The sequence below is a fragment of the Eucalyptus grandis genome, chromosome 2 (assembly GCF_016545825.1).
Source record: "Eucalyptus grandis isolate ANBG69807.140 chromosome 2, ASM1654582v1, whole genome shotgun sequence".
NCBI classification, from domain to species: domain Eukaryota; kingdom Viridiplantae; phylum Streptophyta; class Magnoliopsida; order Myrtales; family Myrtaceae; genus Eucalyptus; species Eucalyptus grandis.
The window spans coordinates 24,313,938-24,341,635 of NC_052613.1; the positions used below are offsets into that span (position 1 = coordinate 24,313,938).

Consider the following 27,698-nt stretch of genomic DNA (forward strand, 5'->3'; position numbering starts at 1 on the left):
CAAAACCTTCTCTCTTTGGCCATTCGTTCACTCTCCAAAACACGAGCACACACCCCAAACCCACGAAGTGCAATAGCGAGACCATGGCTTCCACACTTGTGGGCAAACTTGTTCTCGTGATGGTGGCCATCCTAGGACTTTGGGCCTCCCAAGCCCGCTCGCGCGAGCTACACGGAGCAACCATGTGGGAGAGGCACGAGCAGCGGATGGCTCGCCATGGGCGGGTGTACCAGGATGACGCCGAGAAGGAGCGACGCTTCTCAATCTTCAAGAACAACGTCGACTTCATTGAGTCCTTCAACAAGGATGGGAACAAACCATACACGCTAGCCATTAATGCGTTCGTTGATCTAACGATCGAGGAGTTTAAGGCCTCAAGGAACGGATACAAGCGCTCTTCCTCCCCGAGGCAGGTGAGCACTAAGCCATTCAGATACGAGCACGTGACCGCCGTACCATCAAGCATGGATTGGAGAAAGAAAGGAGCCGTCATGCCTATTAAGGACTGTTGGGAATAATGGATCCCCGAAAACCGGATTCGACACTAAATCGAACCCCTAAAGCAATGCGGAAGACGAAGCCTGGGAAAATCACGTATTACCGATCATAAAGCACACCATGGATTCGAGCGTACCTTGTTAGCCACAGATTAGACACCGACGCCGATAAGAGGAAGAGAGTCTGGCCCTATTCGATCCAATGACGCCTTGAAGGAAAGAAAAACGCTTAATGTTTTTCTTTTCTTTTTGGAGAGAGAGAGAGAGAGAGCATTGGAAAGAGAGTGAGACGTACGTACGTTCTGATTTTTTTTCAAAAGGTGCGTTCTCACTCTCTCTCATCCCTTTTATACGTCTCTCCATCGACGGGCCCTATTCCTGTGGGCCGGGCTTTTAGGCCCAACATGGGCGGACGGGCCTTAAGCCCATCATTAATAAAACCATCATCTCCCACTCGCACATGGTGGGCTGAACAGGATTCTCTTTACCTCTCTTCAACATTCATACCGGTGAATAATCCGTGCGACCAGCATACTTTGAGAGCTCGTTGCTATACATCTGTTAGGAATATATAGCAGCTCATAATGGGCGTCACAATCTGAGTAGATTTAGTATGCAGTACCCTAGATCGATTGATCACATTTATATCTCTCTTGATCTCTTTCAAACAATGATATATATATATATATATATATATATATATATATATATATATTGTATTCACAATTATAATTATCCCAAAGACAGTCATAATTGGTCGACCGGTGAATACAAAACTACAATGTGATTCCCCAAAATCGATCTTCCTCTTTCCTTCAAACTCTCAATTTCAGTTCAGCTTGCTTTTATAGAAATGTCCCATTAGATTGAATCAACTCATGACCATTGGCAACATCCTAAGATAACAAACACTAAATAGAAATCTCGAGAAAGTAAAAGTCATGAGGGCACTAAAATTGAGGAACTCTTTTCCTCAAGAGTCTCACATGTCATAAAAGTTGAGATCAAACTTTTTACCACTCTTATTGGTCGGCTCATGTATACGTAGTATGAAATACGTATTATGGTATTAACTCCTTTCCCATAGAGCGTATGTCTACACCTTTCAATACCGTACAGATGATAGTTCAGACATACCCAATGTCTAACTTGAGTTCATGTATCTACTCATTTACAAAATTCATCAGAACTCACATCTGGCATCTTAGACAGATAAAGTAAAATATGTGGGATATTTTACTTTCGGACATCGTAAGTATTATGTCCTTATCTTAACACCCAGTTAAGGCGACATACGCATTTTAAGCTTGAGCTCTCGATTATCACATAGATAATAAGCTTAAAAACAGTCTCATCTCTATTTATCACACAGTAAATAGAGGCGATTACCCGTGTGAGTGGGCTAATCTTTTATCTGTCTGACATACTTTCTCAACTTAAAGTAATGCACTTAGCATTAAGATGCATAAAGATCAAACAAAGATTCATAGACATTAATAATGAAACAACACTAGTTCATAAATGTGAACAACTCAGGGAAATTACAATCAAGTACATCAGACTCTACGCAATCCTAGAGATTTTACATGACCACAAAACATATCTCTAGGTATTGACTTTGTCATAGGATCTGCTACCATTCTATGCGTAGATATGTACTGTAAGTTCACATTCTTTCGTGCAACCATATCCTTAACAAAGTTATACTTGGTATCTATATGTTTGGTCTTGCTATGATATTTTGGATCTTTGGTGTACGCTATAGCTGTTGGCTATCATAGTTAACCAATAATGGATTTGCAGCTTTCTCAATAACACCTAAATGATCCAAAAATCTCTTAAGCCAAACTCCTTCTTGTACTGCTGCTGATAATGCCACGAACTCAGCTTCCATCGTGGATAAGGCTATACACGTTTGCTTCTTACTGCTCCATGATATGACGCTATTGTTCAGTAAGAAAGCAAATCCTGAGGTAGATTTTCTTTCATCTAAATCTCCTCCCCAATCAGCATCTGAATAGCCTTCAAGTCGTAGATCATTTCCTTGGTAATTCAACTTGAAATCAGCAGTTCCCTTCAGATACCTCAGTATTCTCTTAACAGCTTTCCAATGTGCTGGACCTAGATTGGATTGGTATCTATTCACCATTCCAACTGCAAAACATATGTCGGATCTTGTACACATCATAGCGTATATCAAGCTTCCAACGGCACTAGCATAAGGAACATGTTTCATTTGTTCCTTCTCTTGTGGAGTCCTTGGACACAGTCTATGGCTTAATCCTTCACCTTTTGCAATAGGAGTGTCTATGGGTTTACAATCTTGCATACGAAATCGTTCAAGAACCTTGTTTATATATGTTTCTTGCGAAAGAGATAACAATCTTTTCGAACGATCTCTTGAAATCTTAATTCCAAGAATGTATGCAGCCTCACCCATATCTTTCATCTCAAAGTTGGAAGACAACCAACTCTTGACAGTATAAACAAACTCCATATTACTTCCGGCAATTAGTATATCATCAACATATAATGATATGATCACAAATTGATCCTCGGATCTTTTGATATATACACAATGATCCTCATCAATCATTGTAAAATCATATGCCATTACGGCATTATGAAAACGTATATACCATTGTCTCGATGACTACTTAAGGCCATATATCGATCTCAAAAGTCGACATACCTTTTCTTCTTGGCCTTTCACTATGAAACCAGCAGGTTGTTCCATATATATTTCTTCCTCTAATTCTCCATTGAGGAAAGCAGTCTTTACATCCATCTGATGTAACTCAAGATCCATACTAGCCACTATTGCCAGAATAATGCGAATCGAGGTAAATCTCACTACAGGAGAAAACGTATCTTCATAATCAATTCCTTCCTGTTGATTATACCCCTTCGCCACAAGGCGAGCCTTATGCCTTTCTATCGAGCCATCAGGCTTTCGCTTTATTTTGAGAACCCACTTGTTCCCAATAACTCTGCGTCCTTTTGGAAGATCAACCAATTCCCAAACTTGGTTTGATTTCATTGACTTAATTTCCTCTTCCATTGCATGAATCCATTTTTCCTTACTAGGGCAATTCAAAGCCTCATTAATATTTCTTGGCTCATCCTCATCTTGTGGAGCAACCATTAAAGTTTCCCCTTCAATGTCAAAACGTTGACGGGGAATACTTTGGCGACTTGTTCGCCGTATGGGAGATTGTACACTTTGCACATCATTCCCCATCATGCTCCCACTTGGATTAGGTAATGATGATGTCGTCTCATCATGTGGTTGTAATTGAGAATGAGTTGAATTCAATTCATCACTTCTCATATTACTCCTACTTGGATGAACTCCACTAACATCATTATCCCGATCCAATGTCTCAAATATGGAGTAATCTTCCTCTATTTCGCTCTTCTTAGGAAATTCATCCTCTAAGAACGTGACATCTCGTGATTCAAATTCAGTTATACTCTCACTTTCTTGCTCACCTATGAGCACATATCCTTTCGAGTGTTCAGAGTATCTTATGAAAATACTCTTCTTTCCTTTAGGACCCAATTTCCCAAACTTGTGAGAGGACTCATGTGTATAGGCAGCACAACCCCATGGCTTAAGAAAACTTAAGTCCGATTTTCTACCTATCCATAACTCATATGGAGTGGAAGTAACTGATTTAGAAGGCACACGGTTAAGTATATAGGCAGCAGTTGACAACGCATCACTCCAAAAGGTAATAGGTAAGTTAGCATGCGCCATCATGGACCTAACCATTTCTAGTAGGGTTCTGTTTCTTCTCTCCGCAATACCATTTTGTTGATGAGTATATGGAATAGACAACTGTCTTTCTATTCCTTTTTCATCACATAATTTTCTGAACTCATCAGATAAATATTCTCGACCTCGATCGGATCTCAATGCTTTTATTTTCTTGTCTAATTGATTCTCTACCAGGTTCATAAACCTTTTGAAACAACTTATTACTTCAGATTTATGAGAAATCAAATAGACATATCCGAATCGAGTATAATCATCTATAAAAGTGATGAAATAAACAGCCCCATGCCTTCCTCTCACATTCATTGGACCACAGACATCAGAATGGATTAAATGCAGAGGAAATTCAGCTCTTTTACCTTTTCCAAATGGTTTCCTTGTCGTTTTCCCTTCTAGGCAATGCTTACATATGGGCAAATTGACCTTTTCAATGTTGCCCAACAAGCCCTCTTTGGCTAGTCTATTCATACGTTGTTGGCCAATGTGACCAAGTCTAGCATGCCACACATTCACATCATTATCATATGTATTAGGAGACGTGAGAAGGGAATAACAAACATTTGCATTAACATAATCAATATCTAATACAATGAAACCATCCAGAAAATAACCACAACCATAGTAATTTGTATTAAAAAACAAATCCACACCTCTATTATAGAAGTTCATATTAAAACCTAATTTAACCAACACTAAAACAGACACTAAATTTCGACGAATCTCCGGAGCATACAACACATCATGTAGGAACAAAGTGCGTCCACCACGCATATTCAGTTGGCATGTGCCAATTCCTTTCACTTTAGTTCTGGATTTGTTTCCCACATAGATCCACTTAGTTCCAGTTGGTACTTGTCGGAATTCCATGAAGGATCCTCTATCCTTCGCTACATGGTCTGTCGCTCCTGAATCCACAGTCCACAAAGGATTAGACTCGATTAAGAACACGTAACTCGACACAAAAGCAAAGTTCTAAAAGTACAAGGGGTGCATACCTTCTTTGGCTCACGACAGTCGCGAGCATAGTGACCCTTCTTGTCACAGTTGTAGCATTTCACCCTTGCAAGCTTCTTCATGCGAGGATGTTTTCCTCTTTCATGTTGGTTAAACTTGGGTTTCTTCCCTGAAGGACCTGCTTCCTTGCCTTTCCCTTTATCAAACCAGTTAGGGCGTTTGCGCTTGGAGCTCGAAGCTCCATGTGAGCTAGAACTAGCATGATAGAGATCAGCATTCGGCTTAGCCACCAAGAGGCGATCCTCTTCCAGCTCAAGATGGCGCACTGCATCCTCAAAAGTTTTAATATTTTCATTATGGGTCAGGTGCACCTTCATATGCTCCCAACTCTGAGGCAAGGAACGAATCAATGCTTGCACTTGCTGCTCATCTGTGAGGACATGGCCAACATCTTTCAGCTCATTTATCATGTTTGACATCTTTCTAAGATGTTGCTTCATGGTCTGACCATGAGGCTTCTTATATGAGTCAAACTTAATAGTGAGTTGTCTTAGTCTGGTCACCGAAGTATGACCAAATCTAGCTGCCAATGCCTCCCACATTTCTTTGGCATTGTCAAAACGCCTAAACTCTCGCATGACGTCATTTTCTATGCTGCTCAGCAACATGATGCGAGCAAGAGAGTTCTTTCTTTTCCATGCAGCAAATGCTTCCTTATCTCTTTTGTGCTGCGCAGTGTTTCCTTCTTCAGGTTCTACCATGGTCAGGTTAAGAGCTTCAAGTGCCTCTTGCTCTTCCAGCACATATTGGATTTTCATGTGCCATATCTCATAGTTGTCACCATTGAGCTTTTCACCTTTGTTCAGCTCGGCAACTATGTTTTTTGTGGCTAAAGCCATTGATCTGAACACATCAGACATATATGCACAAATTAGTTAATGCATATCATTTATGCATCCCTTTTTGCACAGACCCATCATATTAATAAACAATTTCAAGTAAGGTTTCATAATCAAAATGTCACTACGTTTCCAATCATCCTCCAAAAATCCTAACTTAAAACTATCATTAATATGATTGTCATATGCAAAATAAATTCTATGAAGTTACAAAAACTTCTATAACTACCCACACTAACTACCCACAAAGAACCGGCAATAATGAAAAGCAACGGATAATTGATATAAAATAAAATAATGCTTTCATATAATACAACTAACATATAGGTTGCTACATCAACAACAATCAGGTAGTAAGTATTACATAAGATGTCCACAAAGCACACTTAACTAAGAAAACAACCAATACATCTAACACCAAGCTAGCACACGAACTGGGAAAGATCATCTTTTGTTCAATTTCTTGATCTTTTCCCTTGTAACAATGCAGTAATATTCATTTACAAAATCCATCATAATTTTCTTATATGAAGCAGCTCCGTTGACATCCCATATGCGATTCAACACATCTTGCCATTCAGGTGGAAGAGTGTTTATGAAAAATCGCACCATCTATGACTGTGGCATAGGTCGACCATTCCATATGACCTGTTGAATTTTCCCGTTGACTTCAAGGATGTGATCAATTAAGTCACCACTCTCCTATCGATGATCAGTCAGCTCAGCTATCAACTTAGACAGCATATCCTTTTGTTCATCGGTAATTGCGCGAATAGGTGTGCGCAACCTGAGGGGAGGCATTGTTCCTGCAACAAATGCAGAACCATCCCTACAACCAATGCAGAACAAATAAGGGATCACAAATAATCCACATAGATATAATTGAAAAAGAAACACATTCTTTTCCTCCTTTATTTTTTTTGGTCAACGGGTCAACGGTCAACGGTCAGGTCGTCGGTCGTCGGACCAGACGGACCGGTCGGGTCGGTCAGGCCGGGTCGGACGAACCGACCGCACGTGCCGCGCGCGTGCGCGGGCTGACATCACGCAGACGTCAGCCGGCATGTGCCGAGCGCGTGCCAGGCGTCCACGGGTCGCCGGTCGGGTTGTCGGCCGATGACCGCCCGGCCAACCGTCGTCGGCGCTGACGTCATCGATGACGTCATCCCAGCGGTTACCGACCGTTGGGTGACGTCATGATGACGCACGCGTCGGCCGTCGGTCCGCCAACCGACGCGTGCCGTTTCGCCGGACCGGCGGCGCACACGTGCCGGTTCGCCAACCGGCGCGTGTGCCACACGCGCTGGCCGATGCTAGCGCTTGGGCGCGTCGCGCCCACGCATAGCGGCTTCTAGCCACGCGTGTGGGCGCGTGCGGCGTCGCCCGGCGGCGCACGACATGTCGCAAGACTCGTCTCGACGAGCCCTTTCACCCTATGCCTTCAGAAGTCGATTTTGAGTCACAGAAACTCGAAACAATGGATGAACAGCGCTCGGGTGTCGGGATTTCTCGTCCCGATCCATACGGCCGAAAATTTTTGCGAAAAATCAATCAAAAAAACAGCAAACAGGTCGGGAAAATGTGAACTAGGGCTCTAATACCAATGTTGGGAATAACGGATCCCCGAAAACTGGATTCGACACTAAATCGAACCCCTAAAGCAATGCGGAAGACGAAGCTCGGGAAAATCACGTATCACCGATCGTAAAGCACGCCACAGATTCGAGTGTACTTTGTTAGCCACATATTAGACACCGATGCCGATAAGAGGAAGAGAGTCTGGCCCTGTTCGATCCGATGACACCTTGAAGGGAAGAAAAATGCTTACTGTTTTTCTTTTCTTTTTGGAGAGAGAGAGAGAGAGAGCGTTGGAAAGAGAGGGAGACGTACGTACGTTCTGATTTTTTTTCAAAAGGTGCGTTCTCCCTCTCTCTCATCCCTTTTATACGTCCTCCATCCACGGGCCCTATTCCTGTGGACCGGGCTTTTAGGCCCAACATGGGCGGACGGGCCTTAAGCCCATCATTAATAAAACCATCAAGGACCAAGGCCAATGCGGTAAGGCATCTAATCAAATATGTAATCGGGATCTTCTGTACTTTAATTACAACATTCAATCATTCAATTTTCTTCTTACACGAATCTCCCTTGGAATATATGATGCGGGTGCATCCAACGTAACTCCATCGACCAACTCAGAACTATCAATGCTTATCCAAGCCAATAAAGAAGTTGGGCATTATGTTCTTCGATGGATCATTTTGAATGAATAATGTTAATTACTTATCGGTACTTTGTGGTATATCGATAGGTATCAATGGGAGGCCATTTTAGATGTCTTGTATGACCCATTGATGAAGTTTCAGGAGGATTATTTTCTGGTCAATGGAGGAGCTCGAATTCTGGGAAGGCTAAAGGTTCACGAATGCGGTTCAAGAATATGGAAAGCCAAAGGTTCAAGAACATGGTGAGATAGCTAGTACGAGTACCTAGAGGGGGGTGAATAGGTATACACAATAATTTCTCGATGTTTGCACGATATTTTAAACAATTAGAGAATTTGCAACAGTTAAAAATTCAATCGCAAGACCGAGTAAGGGAAAGAGAGAATTGAACACTCGCCTTATAGTGGTTCGGCTTGATTCAAGCCTACGTCCACTCTTTTCGCACCGACGCCATTGGCTGGATTCCACTATGATCAAAGAGTTGTTACGGTGTTGATCTTCCTTGATTTCTAGGTGTAGATGATCTACCACACTCGTTCAAGGCGTCACCAAGTATAAACACTCTCGCATACAATTTCGCTCAGCCTCAACTAACAATCAAAGGATCTTCGACTCTGGAATTTTTCTATCGATCACACACTTAAAACAACTAGAACGTCTTCCTTTTATACTCCTTCATGCCATCATAGCCGTTGGCACTTACCAAAGGAATTCCTCCAATCTACCCGTTGGACGGAATCAATCAAGAAGATCATCCGAGCTATATAAGGAATCGATGATAGCCCATCAATCCTATTCGCCCATACAATCGGATCTCGGTTTCCAAGAATAGAATAATCCAAGATTATTTCGTCGACCATCGGATCTTCAATCGATCTTAGATAAGATTTAAAGAATCCGAAATGATTATCCAACCAAAGAATCTATCCTGCAGGATAGGATCAAATCCTCAATCATAAACCTCGACTTTGGATTTCCTTCAACACTCGGATTAGAAAGACTCAAGTTAGTGAGAATAATTTTGAGTCTTGAGTCTTGAGTCTTGAGTCTTGAGTCTTGAGATAACAAAGTCTTGAGACTATAAAATCTTGAGACTTTAACTATCGATATCCGTGACTTAGATCGATAGAAATGTTTTGTCGCTTCAAAATATTCTGGAAAGATTTCTCCAACAATCTCCCCTTTTTGATGGTGACAAAACTTTCTTGAAGATTTGAACAACTTTGACCTGCAAAACATTTCTCAAGCAATATGGCTAACTCATAAAGATTAATAAACAACCAGACTCGCATCCACAGCAAATTGGTTAGTCTTTCATGAGTAATACCATGTAACAATACTTGATATAAATGCAACTACCAAGCATCAAAATCCACAACCAATTCGCCTAACACTCAAGTTCAAGTTCTCAAGTCATACTCAAAAATAAACATAAACACAAAAGTCAAATAAAGTTTTAAAATAATGTTTGTTCAAATTGGTTCTCCCCCTTTTTGTCATCATTAAAAGAGGGTGAGAAAGGAGTCATGTCTCGCTTGGGAATGCGCACGATCTGGAAATCCCCAATGGACTGGACTACTCCTTCGAGCTTCTTCGATCTTCTCGCAGATGAGCTACCTCTTCTCTCTTGGCATTGGCTTGAAGTTGCAGAGCGAGGTCTTTGTATTTATCTTCCAGAGAGATCAAGATGCTTGTCCAAAGATGCTTCAAGGCTTGGATTTCACAATCCAGAATATATATCTCAAGTTACGCATTTCCAGAAGAATATTCATGATACTACGAAGATCTACGTAATCATCCGTCCGTGTATTGGCATTGGCTTTCTCGTATGGTGTGTGTGCGTACGATGGCGCTTCGAACGGTCTTGCAGATTTGGAATCGTCGTATCATCTTCTTCAGCAATTGAGAGACTGAACTTCTTCCGGGTCTTCCGGAGATTTTCTTTGATCTTCAAAGCATGAGGTGGAGACCTCTCTTGCTCGCTAACTCCCCCGTCTCTAGGACATCGAAAGGGGAAGAGTGATGATCAATCTCTTGATTTCCTTCTCTCCGTTTATCAGACCGTTCTTTTACTTCTTCTTCTTCTTCCTCAACTTCTTTCTCCTTCTCTCTCGTTCTTCTTCTTCTCTCCGCTGAAGTTCTCGTCGAATAAGACACGAACGTCTTGTTCTTGTCGGTCTTTGGAATAGAGGGATCTTCATCATCTTCATCCTCATCCTCCAGATAAGAGTTCTTTTCCTCTTTTCGAAGAAGCACTAAATGCCTTCTTTCCTTTTCCTTTTGAAGGTATCGGACCGGAGATTTCACTTTGAATTTCTCCATTGCCTTAGAGAGTTCTTGCAGACGCATCTTCATTAACATTTTCAGCCCTACCACCATCTTATCACACGGTCGAACACAAAAAGTATGTGGCAGTTCAATATTCAGATGTCGAAGATCTTGGTCACTGCACAGGATAAGGCAATTGTCCTTTGTCTTTTGACACCGGTTTCGTACATATGGAAAAGAATAGTGTGCGGGAGAGAGAACTTCCGTCCCGAGTTGATCGCATACATCAACTTTGCTTCGAAAGAGACACGAAGTCTTTGAAGTAGACTTAGGTCTCGAGACAATTGATCACAATCTTGTGAAGCACAATGTTGATGGCATTCATCCCGAATAGATAATTTTCTTATCTACATCCCTATCTTTGACAAGATCCAGAGTAGTTCGAGCAGTGAGACTTTGATTGGGAGATAGCGTCCCCGTTCAACTCCAACTATGTCCGCCAACATATTCACATCTACCACATAGACTTTGTCTCGAACACGAATGAAATTCTATTCGCATCCAAAAAGCTAAGATTTGAATAGAAATAAGCAGTCGATGATCATACCCGTCTCAGAGAGTCGGAGCGTAAAGTCTCAAGTTGAAGCAAATTCAACTTCTCTCTTAGGTTCAAGTTGATGGAATCCGTGGAAGTCAAAATCGACACTTCTAGGGTTGATTACCCTCTTTTCAACAGACCGTAATACACTTTTTCTTGATCCTTGGATTTAAACAAATCCATCCGATTTCCTTTCGCCTTTGCCGCCACACCCATTCTAGGTTCAAATTCAAGGAACATTTTGTCATCATCATTCGCGTCAATCGATTTTGTCCCGGCATACGAGGATCTCTTGGAATGTTCGCAAGTGCTTCCTCTCGCTTTTCCTTTTGGGGCAATTCCCCATTCCTCCATTTTCTTCAGAAAAGATACTCATTCCCATAATTTTTGTCCTTAAGGAAGTCATCTATATAGTTCAATGGAGTACCTGTGCTTTTCAATGCACAATAAAGTTTATACAAAAAGGAGGGCTTTTGAACTCTTACTTGGTCGGCATCCTCGATTATCTCTTCTTCCAGTTATGACTTGCACTTTGTGGGGCAGAGATGCTGAATGACGTGGAGGAAAGCGAATCGGACTTTGTCAGCGACCGATAAGTCTTCTTCCTCGCAAGATCGAAATGAGTCGGTCCCTTCTTCATTCTTTGTGGTCCCCGTTTGCGATTCTTGATGATTTCCTCGAAGACGACATCTTTCTTTGTCTATTGGAGGATTCCTTCACTTGCTTTCCCAAGAAAAATGACCACTTTCTCGACGATGAACAAAGAGTAGAAACAGTATCGAGAGGAGAGTGCTTTTTAGGGTTTTGAAAATTGGGGAAAGGAAAAAACTATATATATATATAACTCAGTTTTTGAAAAAGGAAGTTCAATCGGTGCAAGGAAAGTGAACGATTACTTCTTTTCAAAATCGATAACTGCCAAAATTATTAAACAAAAGATCGTACCTTTTGACTAAATGACAATTAGTACCTTTTAGATGAAATACAACTTACGCCTTTATCCACGAATGTCCGAGTCTCAGGACTTAGAGTCTAAGAGATCAGAGTCTTAGAGTTGGTGAGTCTCTAGACTTTAACTTCTTCAAGCTTCAAAATGTTGAGTCTTGAGCGGATAAAGTCAAACTGATTCTTCTCCAAAGGCTTTGTGAATATGTCTCGCTAGTTGACTTTTTGAATCAACAAATTGAATCGAGATTTCTCCATTTTGAATATGATCTCTAATAAAGTGATGTCGAATCTCAATATGCTTTGCTCTTGAATGAAGGATTGGATTTTTGGTGAGATTTATAGCACCGGTGTTGTCACATCTGATTTCGTGCATGAGTCTTCAATGCCAAAGTCTTGTAGCTGTTGTTTTATCCATAGAATTTGCGAACAGCAGCTTCCAAGAGCTACATACTCGCTTCGTCGTTGAAAGAGCTACAGTGCTTTGTTTCCTCGAAAACCAAGACACCGTTCTGTTTCCAAGTAGTTGACAAGTTCCGTAAGTGCTCTTTCTATCGACTCGCAACCGCCAGATCTCGCATCCGAGTATCCTAGAAGATTAAAGTCTCCCTCTTTGGATACCAAAGACCGATGCTTGAAGATGAAGCAACGTATTTGATAATTCGTTTCACGGCAATGAGATGTGATTCTCTAGGATCTGATTGAAACCTAGCACGATACAAACACTAAACAAAATATCGGTCTAGAAGCGAAGATAAAGAAGTGAACCGATCATGCTCCCGTACAGCTTTTGATCTACTTTCTTCCCTTCTTCATCCTTGTCTATCTTCCGAGAACATGACATTGGTATGTCGATCTTTTTGCATTTTTCCAATCCAAACCTTTTGACAAGATCATTCGCATATTTTTCTTGATGGATGAAAGTTCCTTCCTTCATTTGTTTCACTTGGAGTCCAAGAAAGAATGTTAATTCTCCCATCATACTCATTTCAAATTCATCCCGCATAGACTTAGAAAATTTCTTGCAAAGACTTTCATTAGAAGATCCAAAAATAATGTCATCAACATATATTTGAACAAGTAAAAAGTTTTTGTTTTCCTTTTTGATAAACAAAGTAGTATCTACTTTACCTTTGACAAAACCATTTTGTAATAAAAACTTACTTAATCTGTCGTACCAAGCTCGAGGTGCTTGCTTTAGACCATACAGAGCCTTTTCGGTCAAGACCGAGTCCGGCTTCTTTGGGTCTTCAAATCCAGGCGGTTGTTCCACATAAACTTCCTCATGGATAAATCCATTTAGGAAAGCACTTTTGACGTCCATTTGGAATAACCTGAAATTTTTGTAACAAGCAAACGCAAGTAATAGACGAATAGCTTCTAACCTTGCAACGGGTGCGTAAGTCTCGTCATAGTCTATTCCTTCTTCTTGCGTATACCCTTTGGCCACGAGTCTTGCTTTGTTTCGTACGACTTTTCCTTTTTCGTTCATTTTGTTCCTGAATACCCATTTGGTTCCAATAACAGTTTTACCTTTTGGTTTAGATGTCAATTCCCAGACATCATTGATGATGAACTGTCTAAGCTCTTCTTGCATAGCTTCGATCCAGCTTTCATCGATAAAGCTTCTTCTATGCTTTTTGGTTCAATTTCGTAGATGAGAGCCACAAACTAGATTCTTCATGCCTTTTTGATCCGTGCGGATTCCTTCATTAAGTTCGCCAATAATAAGATCTTTGGGATGACTGGATTTGTGCTTCCGAGTTACCGAGTTGATGATCTCTTTCTTTATTTGATTCTCCATGAGCGTCTTGATGATGGACTTCCAGAATCCGAGATGCTTCTTGAGATGTAGACATTTGAAGATCTAGAGCGGATTCGCCCTTCGTACCGAGTCCGGCTAGATTCATCTTGCACCGAGTCTTGGAATTTGACATTCATTGATTCTTCCACAGACCGGCTTTTTTTGTTGTAGACTCGTAGGCTTTGCTTGATGTAGAATATCCAAGGAAGATGCCTTCATCTGATCTTTCTTCAAACTTACCAACTCGATCATTTGCATTTTTCAAAATAAAGCATTTGCAACCGAACACATGAAAGTATGAAACAATAGGCTTCTTACCTTTGAACAATTCATAGGGGTTTTATCAAGAATAGGTCTTAAAAAGACTCTATTTATAATATAGCAAGCAGTTGAAACACTTTCAGCCAAAATCGTGAAGAAATTTTACTTTCAATTAAAAGTGTTCTAGCCATTTCTTGAAGAGATCTATTCTTTCTTTCCACAACTCCATTTTGCTCGGAGTATACGGAGAGGAAAACATGTGATTAACACCCATTTATCACGAGAATCTCGTAAAATCTTGATTTTCAAATTCACTTCCATGATCTGTTCTTATACTAGAAATAGCACATCCTTTTTCATTTTGAACCTTTTTAGCAAACTTTTCAAAGTACGAAAAGGTTTCTGATTTGTTTGCAAGAAAATATACCTGTAAAACGAGTAATCATCTACAATTACTAGACAATATTTCTTACCTCCAATGCTCTGGGTTCTTGTTGGTCCGAAGAGATCCATATGAAGCAACCGTATTACATGATTAGTAGATACATGATTTATTTGTTTAAATGAATTTCTTACCTGCTTTCCCGAATGCATGGAGTACATAAGTCGACTTTTGGTATGGCGCTTTAGGTAGACCTCGAACAAGCCGCTTTGAAGAGATTTTGGCTAATTGCTTCTTGTTGATATGGCCAAGCTTTCTATGCCATAGAATTGCTTCATCTTGAATTGAAATTAAGCATTGTTCTTCATTTGGCTTTACATCAAGGAGGTAGATGTTTCCATGCCTTCGACCCATGAAAGACTGAGTCGAATCTTTGCTAATTCCGAACATATGCCTTCTTGAAAGAAGATCTTGTAACCAGTATCACACAATTGGCTAATGCTTTGAGTAGATTGTAGTTGAGTCCTTCCACTAGAGAGACATTGCTTATTGTGAGATTTCCAATTTTCGCAATTCCGAATCCCACAATACTTCCTTTGCTATTTCCTCCGAATGAAACTTTTCCACCATTCACTTTAATAAGCTTTATGAAACACTCGAGTCTCTGTCATGTGTCTTGAGCATCCGCCAAGATACCACTTTACCTTCTTTTTTGACAGAGACCTCAAATTCACTTTGTCCGAGTCGATCCAGTCCGAGTCCGATTGCGCCATTAGACACAAAGTTGGCATATTCCTCATCACTCTCTTCACACTCGTATCACCTGTGTTTCGGCTTTAAGAGCTTTTCGAAATTTCTCAGCTTTTCCTCTTTTCTTTCTCGAAGAGGACAAATTGGGTCCGATGTGTCCCTTCTTTTTACATTCGAAGCAAACTACTTCTTTGTTTGGTTCCTCATCATCAACGTACTTGGTCTCGCTGTCTCGAGAACTTTGTTTCTTTGGGATGAACCTTCGCCTTTTCTATTCGGTTTTACAATCTTCTTATCATGAGGGCGAGCTCCTCATCATTCATATCATCTTCAGAATCTGCATCATCGAATCATCATTTGATTTTAGTGCAATAGATTTCTTACCTCTTGGATCTTCGTCTTCATTAATTCGTTCCACTTCGTAAGATCAAGAGTTCCAATCGCCCGTCTACGATAATGGCATGATTCTTTGCGTCTCTCTTATTGAAGTCTTTATATGATTCCAATCTTTGGAGAGTCCACGTAGAAGCTTGTTCACCTTCATGGGATCAGAAATTTTTTGTCCTTGGTTCTCAAGACCATTGACAATATCTCGTAAAACGACTAAACATGTCGCTTATAGATTCTCCTGGTTTCATTTTGAAGGATTCATATTGACCAAGAAGAATGTTAATTCTGGTCTCCTTCACTGACTGTTCCTTCATAAGTGATATGTAACCCGTCCCAGACTTCTTTTGCTATGACACAAGAAGATATTCTGTTATATTCAGTTGGTGACAAAGCACAATATAAAGAATAAATTGCTTTAGCATCGAGTGCTTGTCTCTTGTTTATTTCTTCTTGAGACATTCCGCTGGTTTCAACGGTTTCTTTTCCTCTTTCAAAGGTGTTTGATGCAGCAGCGGGAGTGATTCCTTTTTCCACTACGTCCCATTTCGAGGATCCTTTGATCGTAGGGAAAGCTTTCATCTTGTTCTTCCGTATGTTGTAATCCTTTCCATCAAAGTAGGGAGGTCTAGTATTGCTTTGCCCCTCCATCGCCCCGGTGCTAGCATACTAGCCATGGATCTTTTACTCAAGTAAAACACTTCAAACAAAGTAAGAACACAAAGCTCGATACCAATTGAGATAGCTAGTACGAGTACCTAGAGGGGGTGAATAGGTATACACAATAATTTCTCGATGTTTGCACGATATTTTAAACAATTAGAGAATTTGCAACAGTTAAAAATTCAATCGCAAGACTGAGTAAGGGAAAGAGAGAATTGAACACTCGCTTTATAGTGGTTCGGCTTGATTCAAGCCTACGTCCACTCTTCGCACCGACAAACGATTGGCTGGATTCCACTATGATCAAAGAGTTGTTACGTGTTGATCTTCCTTGATTTCTAGGTGTAGATGATCTACCACACTCGTTCAAGGCGTCACCAAGTATAAACACTCTCGGTATACAATTTCGCTCGCCTCAACTAACAATCAAAGGATCTTCGACTCTGGAATTTTTCTATCGATCACACACTTAAAACAACTAGAACGTCTTCCTTTTATACTCCTTCATGCCATCATAGCCGTTGGCACTTACCAAAGGAATTCCTCCAATCTACCCGTTGGACGGAATCAATCAAGAAGATCATCCGAGCTATATAAGGAATCGATGATAGCCCATCAATCTGTTCGCCCATACAATCGGGATCTCGGTTTCCAAGAATAGAATAATCCAAGATTATTTCGTCGACCATCGGATCTTCAATCAATCTTAGATAAGATTTAAAGAATCCGAAATGATTATCCAACCAAAGAATCTATCCTGCAGGATAGGATCAAATCCTCAATCATAAACCTCGACTTTGGATTTCCTTCAACACTGGATTAGAAAGACTGTCAGTGAGAATAATTTTGAGTCTTGAGTCTTGAGTCTTGAGATAACAAAGTCTTGAGACTATAAAATCTTGAGACTTTAACTATCGATATCCAGACTTAGACTGATAGAAATGTTTTGTCAGCTTCAAAATATTCTGGAAAGATTTCTCCAACACATGGAAAGCTAACGGTTCGAGAATGTGGAAGGCCGACGATTAAAGGCATTTAGTTCCTGTGTTAATTTGCTTTTTATTAAGTTCCTAGCTGTTTTTATTTTTATGTAGCTCAAGAGTCGAACGTTTAATTCCTAGGTCATTAAATTTTATTTTTAATATTTCCTAAGGCTAAAATCCTCCTATAAGTAGGGGAAACTATCCAATGTATGGAGATACGAATTTCATGAATGAGAATGATGAGATTTCCTCAACTTGAGTGAACTCCTTTGGAAAGTGGATAACTCCTTTCGGTTTCTTTATCCTTTGAGTGTAGATCACTCCTTGGTGGTGAGCCAAGAAGCCATTTATCCTTGGCTAGTGGAATCTTTAGGCCTTGGTGGTGAGCTTCTCCTATCCCGAAATCCTTTATCCTTGGCTAGTGGAAGCTTTAGGCCTTGGTGGTGAACTTCGTAGATCTCGATCCTCATCCTCTGTTGGTGGCGCTGCCTTTATACCTTGGAAGGAGATTGCTTTTATCTTTTCTTATTCCTTTTTGTGTGTTTATCATATATACACTACTCCATACACTTAACCACAAAAATACCCTTATAAAAATTTCCGTTCTTGAATCACTCACCCCATCACACATCAAAATATTGGTATCAGAGCTCAAGGTTCAACTCATTTGAGTGATTCCTTTCTTTCTTTTGTTACAAATTCTTTATGGATGAACAAGTTCCTAGAGGCTTGACTTTGGAGCAAGCGCACAATGAAAGGCGAGATCGTGGAATCCAAAATCTTCAACAACAAATGGAGTGAGTCCTCAATCTTCTAGAGAATCCGGCGAGACAAGGACAACCACCAAGGCGTCCCAATGAACGAAACCGGCGTGACGATTCTGAATCTCGTCAAAATTCTGATGGCGATTCCGAGTCCACTTTGAGACAACCGAACGATTCTGCACTCTAGTGATTCTGAATCTCCAATTCGAAGACGAAGACGGAGAGGGAGGCATAAGGAGGATGAAAGAGACATTAAAGTGGAGGTCCCTGAGTTTAACGGTAATCTTAATCCCGATGACTTTGTGGATTGGCTACACAAAACCGAACGAATTTTTGACTTCAAATCCTATTCGGATGAGAAGAAATGTAAGGTTGTTGTCCTAAAGCTGACCAAATATGCTTCTCTATGGTGAGAGAATCTAAAGCATCAACGAGCAAGGGAAGGAAAATGCCGAATCAAGTCTTGGGAAAAACTCAAGAAGTTGATGAAGAAGAGGTTCTTGCCCGACAACTATAAGCAAGATCTCTTCCTCAAAATGAACTCCTTAAGACAACATGGGATGAGCGTTGAAGAATACATTCGTGAGTTTGAACAACTCAAAATGAGGAGTGAAGTTCCAGAAGTTCTCGAGCAAACCATCGCTCGTTTCCTTGGCGGCATGAATCAAGAAATTGCTGATATGGTTGAACTTCAACCGTATTGGTCCTTTGAGGATGTATGCAAGTTAGCCATAAAAGTCGAAAAACAATTGAAGAGCAAGAGGTTTTCCTCCAACCTCAACAAAGGCGACATCCTATTTTAAGGGTGCTTCGTCAAGCAAGGGTGAGAGTACGTCGACAAAAGACAAAGGCAAGGGAAAGAATGCAGAGCCTTCCAAAGAAGTCCAAAAGAAGTTTGAAGGTGATGCAAGGAAATGCTTTAAGTGCCATGGTTTTGGGCATTTACAAGCAAATTGTCCAAATCGGAGAGTTATGACTCTTCAAGAAATTGAGGAGATTAATTCGGCACTTCAAGAGGCTGACAATGAAGACCAAAATATTTCCGAATCTGATCGGGAAGAAGTTGTGGAGAAAGCCGATGATGGTGAGCTATTGATCATCCGAAGAGCATTGCATGTTGAAGTTTCTCCTAATAAAGAGCAAAGGGAGAATATATTTCACACGCGTTGCACTATTAACATAAAAGTGTGTTCGATGATCATCGATGGTGGGAGCCGCACCAATGTTGCTTCAACAACTCTTGTCGACAAATTGAAGCTTCCAACAACGAAACATCCACAACCATACAAGCTCCAATGGCTCAATCAAGGGAATGAACTCAAGGTAACCAAACAAGTTCTTATATCATTTTCAATTGGGAAGAACTATCGAGATGAGGTTGTATGTGATGTGATTCCTATGGAGGCACGCCACTTGTTACTGGGTAGACCGTGGCAATTTGATATAAATGCTATGCATGATGGTCGGAAAAACACATACTCTTTTCATAAGGAACAAAAATGCATTACTCTTTTATCATTGAGTCCTTATTCAATACATAATAATCAACCTGGGGAGGGAAACACTTGTAAGGAAAATCTATTCTTGAGTGAGACACGGGTTGAGAGAGCCATTAGCAAACAAAAGAATGTATTTGCTTTGCTTGTGGTCAAGAAAAAGAGTGAGATAGAGCGACCCATACATCCAAAAATGCATTGCTTGTTGAAAGAATTTGCAGATGTGTTTCCGGAGGATTTGCCACTTGGATTACCTCCCATAAGAGGTATTGAGCATCAAATTGATTTGATCCCGGTGCTCCGCTACCAAACAAGCCAGCTTATCGATGCAATCCGGAGGATACAAAGGAGTTGCAAAGACAAGTCAATGAACTTATCCTCAAAGGATACGTTCGAGAAAGCATGAGTCCTTGTTCTATTCCGGCTCTACTTGTGCCTAAGAAGGATGGTACATATCGCATGTGTGCTGATAGTCGGGCCATCAACAACATCACCATTAAGTATAGGTACCCTATACCTAGACTTGATGATATGCTTGACGAATTATATGGTTCTTCTGTGTTTTCAAAGATAGATTTGCGAAAGTGGTTATCATCAAATCAGAATGCGAGAAGGAGATGAATGGAAGACAGCTTTCAAAACCAAGGGAGGCCTTTATGAGTGGTTGGTTATGCCATTCGGATTAACTAATGCTCCAAGTACCTTCATGAGACTTATGAACGAGGTTCTTCGTTCTTTTATTGGTCGATTTGTCGTTGTTTATTTCGACGATATTCTTGTTTATAGTAGGAACGAGGAGGAGCATATCTCTCATTTAAAACAGGTCTTTAATGTCTTGAGAGAACAAAAACTATATGGTAAAATGGAGAAATGTGAGTTCTTCTCTCCAAGCATTGTGTTTCTTGTTTATGTGGTTTCCAAAGATGGAATCTCTGTTGATCAAACCAAGGTGGAAGCTATGAAGACTTGGCCGGTTCAAGTCCATTTCTAATGTAAGAAGTTTTCATGGACTTGTTTCTTTCTATCGACGTTTTGTCAAAAACTTTAGTACCATCATGGCTCCTATAACTGAATGCATGAAGAATGGTGCTTTTGAATGGAAAAAGGCTGCTCAAAACGCTTTTGACATAATCAAGCAGAAACTTTGTGAGTCCCCTATTCTTGCACTTCCTAATTTTGATAAAGTATTTGAAGTTGAGTGTGATGCAAGTGGAGTTGGTATTGGTGTTGTTCTGGTGCAAGCACAAAAACCATTGGCATATTTTAGCGAGAAGCTATCCGATTCCAAAAGGAATTATTCGACTTATGACAAAGAGTTCTATGCCATTGTCCGAGCTCTTGATGTGGCACCCCAAACCTTTCGTAGGTCACCACCAGCGCCAATGTTACACCTTATTACCTTTCTCCTTAGAAGAAGCGTCGTAATTCATAGACACATTTTTTTTTTTAAAACAAAACGGTCCCAGTGCGACTCACTAGCGGAAGCAAATTAAAACATCACCATCTCTCCCCCTCCCAACCATGATACAAATATACACCACTAATTATCATGATTTTATAGACAAGCCACGACACTTTATTTACATATATTTTCAAGATGGGACTACTTTTGGGTCGGTACATCAAAAGAAAAGCTAGGACTCAGTCATGTCCAGCCTAAAACCTCAAAAAGAACCCTCGACCCTCTACATCACATGTGCACAACCCCCATCATAAGTGTCGGCTAACTATCCAAAAACAAACAGCCCCTACTCGTCATGCACAGGCCTCACACCCAGTCCGGTGCGTCAGGCGGCAGCGGTGGTAACATCCCTCTCATCACCCCATCGCAGCGAACGTGGACGGAGACAAACTCCTGGACAATCGGGCCCCCAGCCAAGCCTATGTTGTACGAAACAAAACAGCGCACACGTATGTAGGTGAGTCTAGGTACAGAAGGACAGCTGAACTTCTCACACTCTACCTCGACGTCGAACGGTAACCCAAAAAATGCACCCCGCGTGACGGTAGGAAGCGGCATACTGCTAATCTGAAATATTGGTCCCCAAAAGGGGTGAGTACAACCACTCAGCAGATAAGGAATCCAATAACAACTCAATGCATCAGGCAAATCATACATGCATTGCAGGCGTTACTTACCTTGAAGCCATACGCATACTATCATGCATCATCATATCATACATGTCATCATCATCATGGCATCATTATATCATATACATGTCATCATCATCATGGCATCATTATATCATACATGTCATCATCATCATGACATCATCACATCATACATGTCATCATCATCATGGCATCATCATATCATACATGTCATCATCATCATGGCATCATTATATCATACATGTCATCATCATCATGACATCATCATATTACACATGTCATCATGCCATATCATCATCATCATCATCATGCATATCATGCATGTCATGCCATGGGTGATCATCATCATTTCTCATCACATATCATCATCATCATCATCATGCATATCATCATGCATATCATGCATATCATGCCATGGGTGATCATCATTATTTCTCATCACATATCATCATCATCATCACCATCATCATCATCATCATCATCATCATCATTATCATCATCATCATGCATATCATGCATATCATGCCATGGTTTAATTTCCACTTTTAGCTTTCAATTTGATCACCACATCACCCATTCCTCAAATCATCAATTTCATCATCCCCTCGGGCAAAGACCTCCGAGGCTTCCGGCATTCAGCCATCCCAGGCCACCGGGCATCCGGCCCCCCACATTCCGGGCATCTCGCATCCCAACTGGCATCACGAGGCATTCCCTTTGGGCAGAAACCTTTGACAGGGCTTCCGGCATTTACACTCCTTGGCCGGGCATCGCGCACCCCAAATCCTAGCATCGCGAGGCATTCCCTTTGGGCAAAAACCTCCGACAGGGCTTCCGGCACCCCCACGTTCCGGGCATCCTGAATCTCCCAAGACCATCCGGCAATGCATCTCTATGCATCTCCACCACAACCACCTCCTCACTTATCATTATCCACATTTACCATTATTTTGATCTCAATTTAACATGGCATATGGCGTGACATCAAACAAGTCATACTTGGCATAGGATTCACACATGCATCACAATTTAATTTCATGCACACACCAAGACCTTATCATACATGCAACAATGTATAATTATTTATTAATAAATTTAATGGAATTTATGGCCAATAAAATAATCCATTTTTCATGCCCTTTTTTCATTTATTTAAATTTCAGCTTTTGTCATTTTCAAAAATATTAAATTTAATATCTATAAGTTCCCAAAAATTATAAAAATTCAAGCAATCATCAAACAAACCAATAGGATGACAATTTCATGCAAAATTCATGTCCAAATTGAATTTTACACAATCTCACCATTTTCACAAAACATCCTATGATTCTCGGATGAAACCAGAACGCACGGTTTTCGAAGAAATTCAATTAAAATATCCATATGGCCTCTAAAAATTATGAAATTTTACTGAGTTATAGACAAGACATTTTCTTACAACTTTCATGCAGAACTCCAAGCTAGATTATTTTTAGATTATTTTATACAGTCTCACGAAGCTTCTGGATCCATTACCGCATCGTCCAGTGTATACTTCTCCGAAATATTGAGTTTTAACCTACCTATTCTCTTTCGTTTTCTCTGAAATTTGGATATGTTATACATCAAGATGTCCTCTACAAGTTTCATGAAGAGATATAAGTCAAATAACCAGATTATAGTCATCATATATGTCCATGAAGTCTCGGGTGTCTCGGAATACATCACCAGAATCACCGTCTTCAAGATCTAGTTTATTTACTAAGATATTATTGTTCATTTCACTTAAAATTTGAGTATGTTATATTTTAAGATGTCCCCTACAACTTTCATGAAGAAATAGAAGTGAGATTCTCAACACAAACCAACATGTAACCACAAATCCAACCAAAGGTCAGTAAAATATTTCCAGATCTGGGGTCTCCGTAGGATGAAACTTTAACCCCTCAAATCTCCATCATTTTCCACGAAATTTTATTATGTTGTAGTTCAAGATGTTAGCTACAAATTTCATGAAGAAATAAAAGCCAAAATCGGACTCCAAACACACATGCAAGCTCAAACAACATTCTGACTCACAGGGTACGAGCAAGAACAGCCACACCATTCACACATAAATCGACCATGCTTCGGTTTTTCTCACCTAACACCCAAGAATTTAACATGCAAGCATCATACACACATGCAAGAGAAGCTAGAGGACTCCCACTTGCCTCTAGACCGGTCGGTCGACTGCGTAAGGCGGCGAACACGGCGGCACACGGCGGACGGATGGCGAGCGACGGCGACTCCCTCCTCGGCTTCTCCTCTCTCTCACACGATCACTCTCCCTCTCTCTCTCACTCTCTTGGGCGAATGGAGCAACCGGCCACTCCTCTCTCTCTCTTCCCTTTTATCCCCCCTAGAGCTCATCATTTGTAATGATTGCCTTGCCTCCTAACTAGCCAATGCATGCCCTTCTTTGTGCCACTTGTCTTATGGGCTTTTGAATTTGGGCTTGGGCCTTTGGGCTTTTGGGCTGGCCACTCTTGGGCCTCCCCTTGGTCGACGGCAGCCCACTTGTGGGCTTCAATGGGCCGGCCAACTTGGCCCATTAAAGATCCACTTTGGGCTTAAGGCCCAATCAAATTTTACCCTCTCTTTTTTTTTTTTTTGAAATTCTTTTATAAATATTATTAAATTTCAATTTTCATCTTGGCCAAAGTCTTGGGGGCATCTTGTTTATTGAAATTTAATTTATAAAGTACATGGCTAAGCATAGATTATTAATCTATCAAATTTAAATTTTCACAATCATATGCACAAATCATCTAATTAAAAGACTAATGGCTAAAGCATAAGCCATGGAAATTTTTATCACCTAATTAGAGACTTTAACACACCTTATGGCTTGTCATTGAATTTTGGGATGCCACACTTGATCATTGAGTCATTATTTGAGGCCGAAGCAATTTGTCATTCATTCTAATCATGAGGCGCATAAGTTTATTAGTGGCCGACGCAAGCTTAATTCGAGACATGCAAAATGGGTAGAATTTCTTCAATCCTTTTCTTTCATCTCAAAATATAAATCGGGGCACACAAATGTTGTAGCAGATGCTTTATCGAGAAGATATTCTATGCTTGCGGTTTTGGACTCTAGGATTCTTGGATTTCAATCAATGAAAGAACTTTATTCTGAAGATGCGGAGTTCTCATCCATCATCAACAATTGCAAGCGGGGAGTTCAATGTATATATTCTTTCCAAGATGGGTTTCTTTTTAAAGGAAATCAATTATGTGTGCCGAAGAGTTCTTTTCGCGAATTGCTAATTCGAGAAGCGCATGGTGGAGGATTGGCCGGTCATTTTGGTATTAACAAAACTCTTGAGGTTCTTCAAGAGCATTTCTATTGGCCAAAGATGAGTGGAGATGTGCATGCTATCATCTCAAGGTGTGCAACTTCTCAAAGATCAAAAAGCCATTTCCATCAAGGTTTGTATACTCCACTTCCGGTACCATTGCAGCCCTGGGAGGATGTTAGCATGGATTTCATTGTGGCTCTACCAAGAACTCAAAGAGAAAAATATGCTATCATGGTGGTCGTCGATCGGTTTTCTAAAATGGCTCATTTCTTGCCATGTCACAAGACTAATGATGCATCTCATATTGCTGAATTATATTTCAAAGAGATTATTCGCATTCATGGAGTACCAAAGACCATTGTGTCGGATCGTGATTCCAAGTTCTTAAGCCACTTCTGGAGGACTCTATGGAGAATGCTTGGTACAAGACTCTTATTTAGCACAGCTTGTCATCCCCAAACGGATGGCCAAATGGAGGTAACAAATCGTACTCTAACCACTCTTCTTCGTGGTATGGTGAGTAAATCATTGAAAGATTGGGATTTAAAGCTTGCGCATGCTGAATTTGCTTACAATCGATCACCAAGTTATACTAACGGTCGATCGCCATTTGAAGTTGTGTATGGAATTAATCCTCTCCAACCCATTGATTTGATTCCAATTCCGTCTAACTCTCAAGTGAGCTTTGATAGCAAGAAAAGAGCTGAATCAATGAAGAAGCTCCATGAGCAGATTCGATCCAACATTCAAAAGGCCAACGAATCTTACAAGAAGAAAGCTAATCAACATCGCAAGAAGACTCAATTTCAACCGGGCGATCTTGTATGGCTTCACTTGAGGAATGAGAGATTTCCATTTCGTCGAAAGAACAAGCTCATGCCTAGAGCTAACGGTCCCTTTAAAGTTATTCAACGAATTGGTGACAATGCTTACAAGATTGACCTTTCGGGAGAGTTTGGAGTTTCAGCAACATTCAACGTGGGAGACCTTTCTCCTTACTTAGAGGATGAAAACCTTCTAGATTTGAGGACAAATCTCAAACAACCCGGGAGGATGATGCAGGTGCATCCAACATAACTCCATCGACCAACTCAGAACTATCAATGCTTATCCAAGCCAATAAAGAAGTTGGGCATTATGTTCTTCGATGGATCATTTTGAATGAATAATGTTAATTACTTATCGGTACTTTGTGGTATATCGATAGGTATCAATGGGAGGCCATTTTAGATGTCTTGTATGACCCATTGATGAAGTTTCAGGAGGATTATTTTCTGGTCAAGGGAGGAGCTCGAATTTTGGGAAGGCTAAAGGTTCATGAATGCGGTTCAAGAATATGGAAAGCCAAAGGTTCAAGAACACGGAAAGCTAACGGTTCGAGAATGTGGAAGGCCGACGATTAAAGGCATTTAGTTCCAGTGTTAATTTTCTTTTTATTAAGTTCCTAGCTGTTTTTATTTTTATGTAGTTCAAGAGTCAAACGTTTAATTCCTAGGTCATTAAAGTTTGTTTTTAATATTTCCTAAGGCTAAAATCCTCCTATAAGTAGGGGAAACTATCCAATGTATGGAGATACGAATTTCATGAATGAGAATGATGAGATTTCCTCAACTTGAGTGAATTCCTTTGGAGAGTGGATAACTCCTTTCGGTTTCTTTATCCTTGGAGCGTAGATCACTCATTGGTGGTAAGCCAAGAAGCCCTTTATCCTTGGCTGGTGGAATCTTTAGGCCTTGGTGGTGAGCTTCACCTATCCCGAAGTCCTTTATCCTTGGCTGGTGGAAGCTTTAGGCCTTGGTGGTGAACTTCGTAGATCTCGATCCTCATCCTTTGTTGGTGGCGCTGCCTTTATACCTTGGAAGGAGATTGCTTTTATTTTTTCTTATTCCTTTTTGTGTGTTTATCATATACACTACTCCATACACTTAACCACAAAAATCCCCTTATAAAAATTTCCGTTCTTGAATCACTCACCCCATCACGCATCAATATAGGAAGTTGCTGGGCTTTCTCTGCTGTAGGGGCCATGGAAGGGAATAACCAACTCACAACGGGAAAACTGATCTCTTTGTCCGAGCAAGAACTAGTGGATTGTGACACAAGTGGTGAAGACCAGGGTTGCGAGGGTGGCTTCATGGACAACGCTTTTGAGTTCATCATCGGCAACCACGGCCTCACAACCGAGACTAATTACCCTTACCAAGCTGTTGACGGAACCTGCAATGCCCGCAAAGAAGCCTCTAGTGCTGCAAAAATCACTGGATACGAAGATGTGCCAGCCAACAGCGAGTCTGCCCTTCTGAAGGCTGTAGCCCACCAGCCAGTTTCCGTGGCCATTGATGCAGGCGAATCGGCTTTTCAGTTCTACTCCAGCGGCATTTTCACGGGGGAATGCGGGACCAATCTGGACCATGGGGTCACTGCAGTCGGGTACGGGACGAGTGAGGACGGAACCAAGTACTGGTTGGTCAAAAATTCGTGGGGCACCGGATGGGGCGAGGAGGGATACATTAGGATGAAGAGGGACATCGATGCTAAGGAAGGTCTTTGTGGCATCGCCATGGAGGCTTCATATCCAACTGCATAATTGCTTGGGACAACAAATCACT

General features: G+C 40.8%; 1 protein-coding gene across 1 annotated transcript; it reads left to right on the top strand.

Moving 5' to 3' along the window:
- Positions 1-83: 83 nt before the first annotated feature.
- LOC104434826 (senescence-specific cysteine protease SAG39) lies at positions 84-27,676 on the top strand. Its single transcript, XM_010047686.2, has 3 exons — positions 84-495; positions 8,163-8,186; positions 27,084-27,676. Exons 1-3 carry the CDS (start codon positions 84-86, stop codon positions 27,674-27,676), a joined length of 1,029 nt encoding a protein of 342 aa, XP_010045988.2.
- The last annotated feature ends 22 nt before the right edge of the window (positions 27,677-27,698 follow it).

Bases quoted from the DNA above. Each gene is read 5' to 3' on its own strand.
- LOC104434826 (XM_010047686.2), top strand. From the start codon at position 84: ATGGCTTCCACACTTGTGGGCAAACTTGTTCTCGTGATGGTGGCCATC. The intron at 496-8,162 runs CTATTAAGGACT...TCATTAATAAAA, and splicing joins AAAGAAAGGAGCCGTCATGC to CCATCAAGGACCAAGGCCAA. The intron at 8,187-27,083 runs GTAAGGCATCTA...GCATCAATATAG, and splicing joins CAAGGACCAAGGCCAATGCG to GAAGTTGCTGGGCTTTCTCT.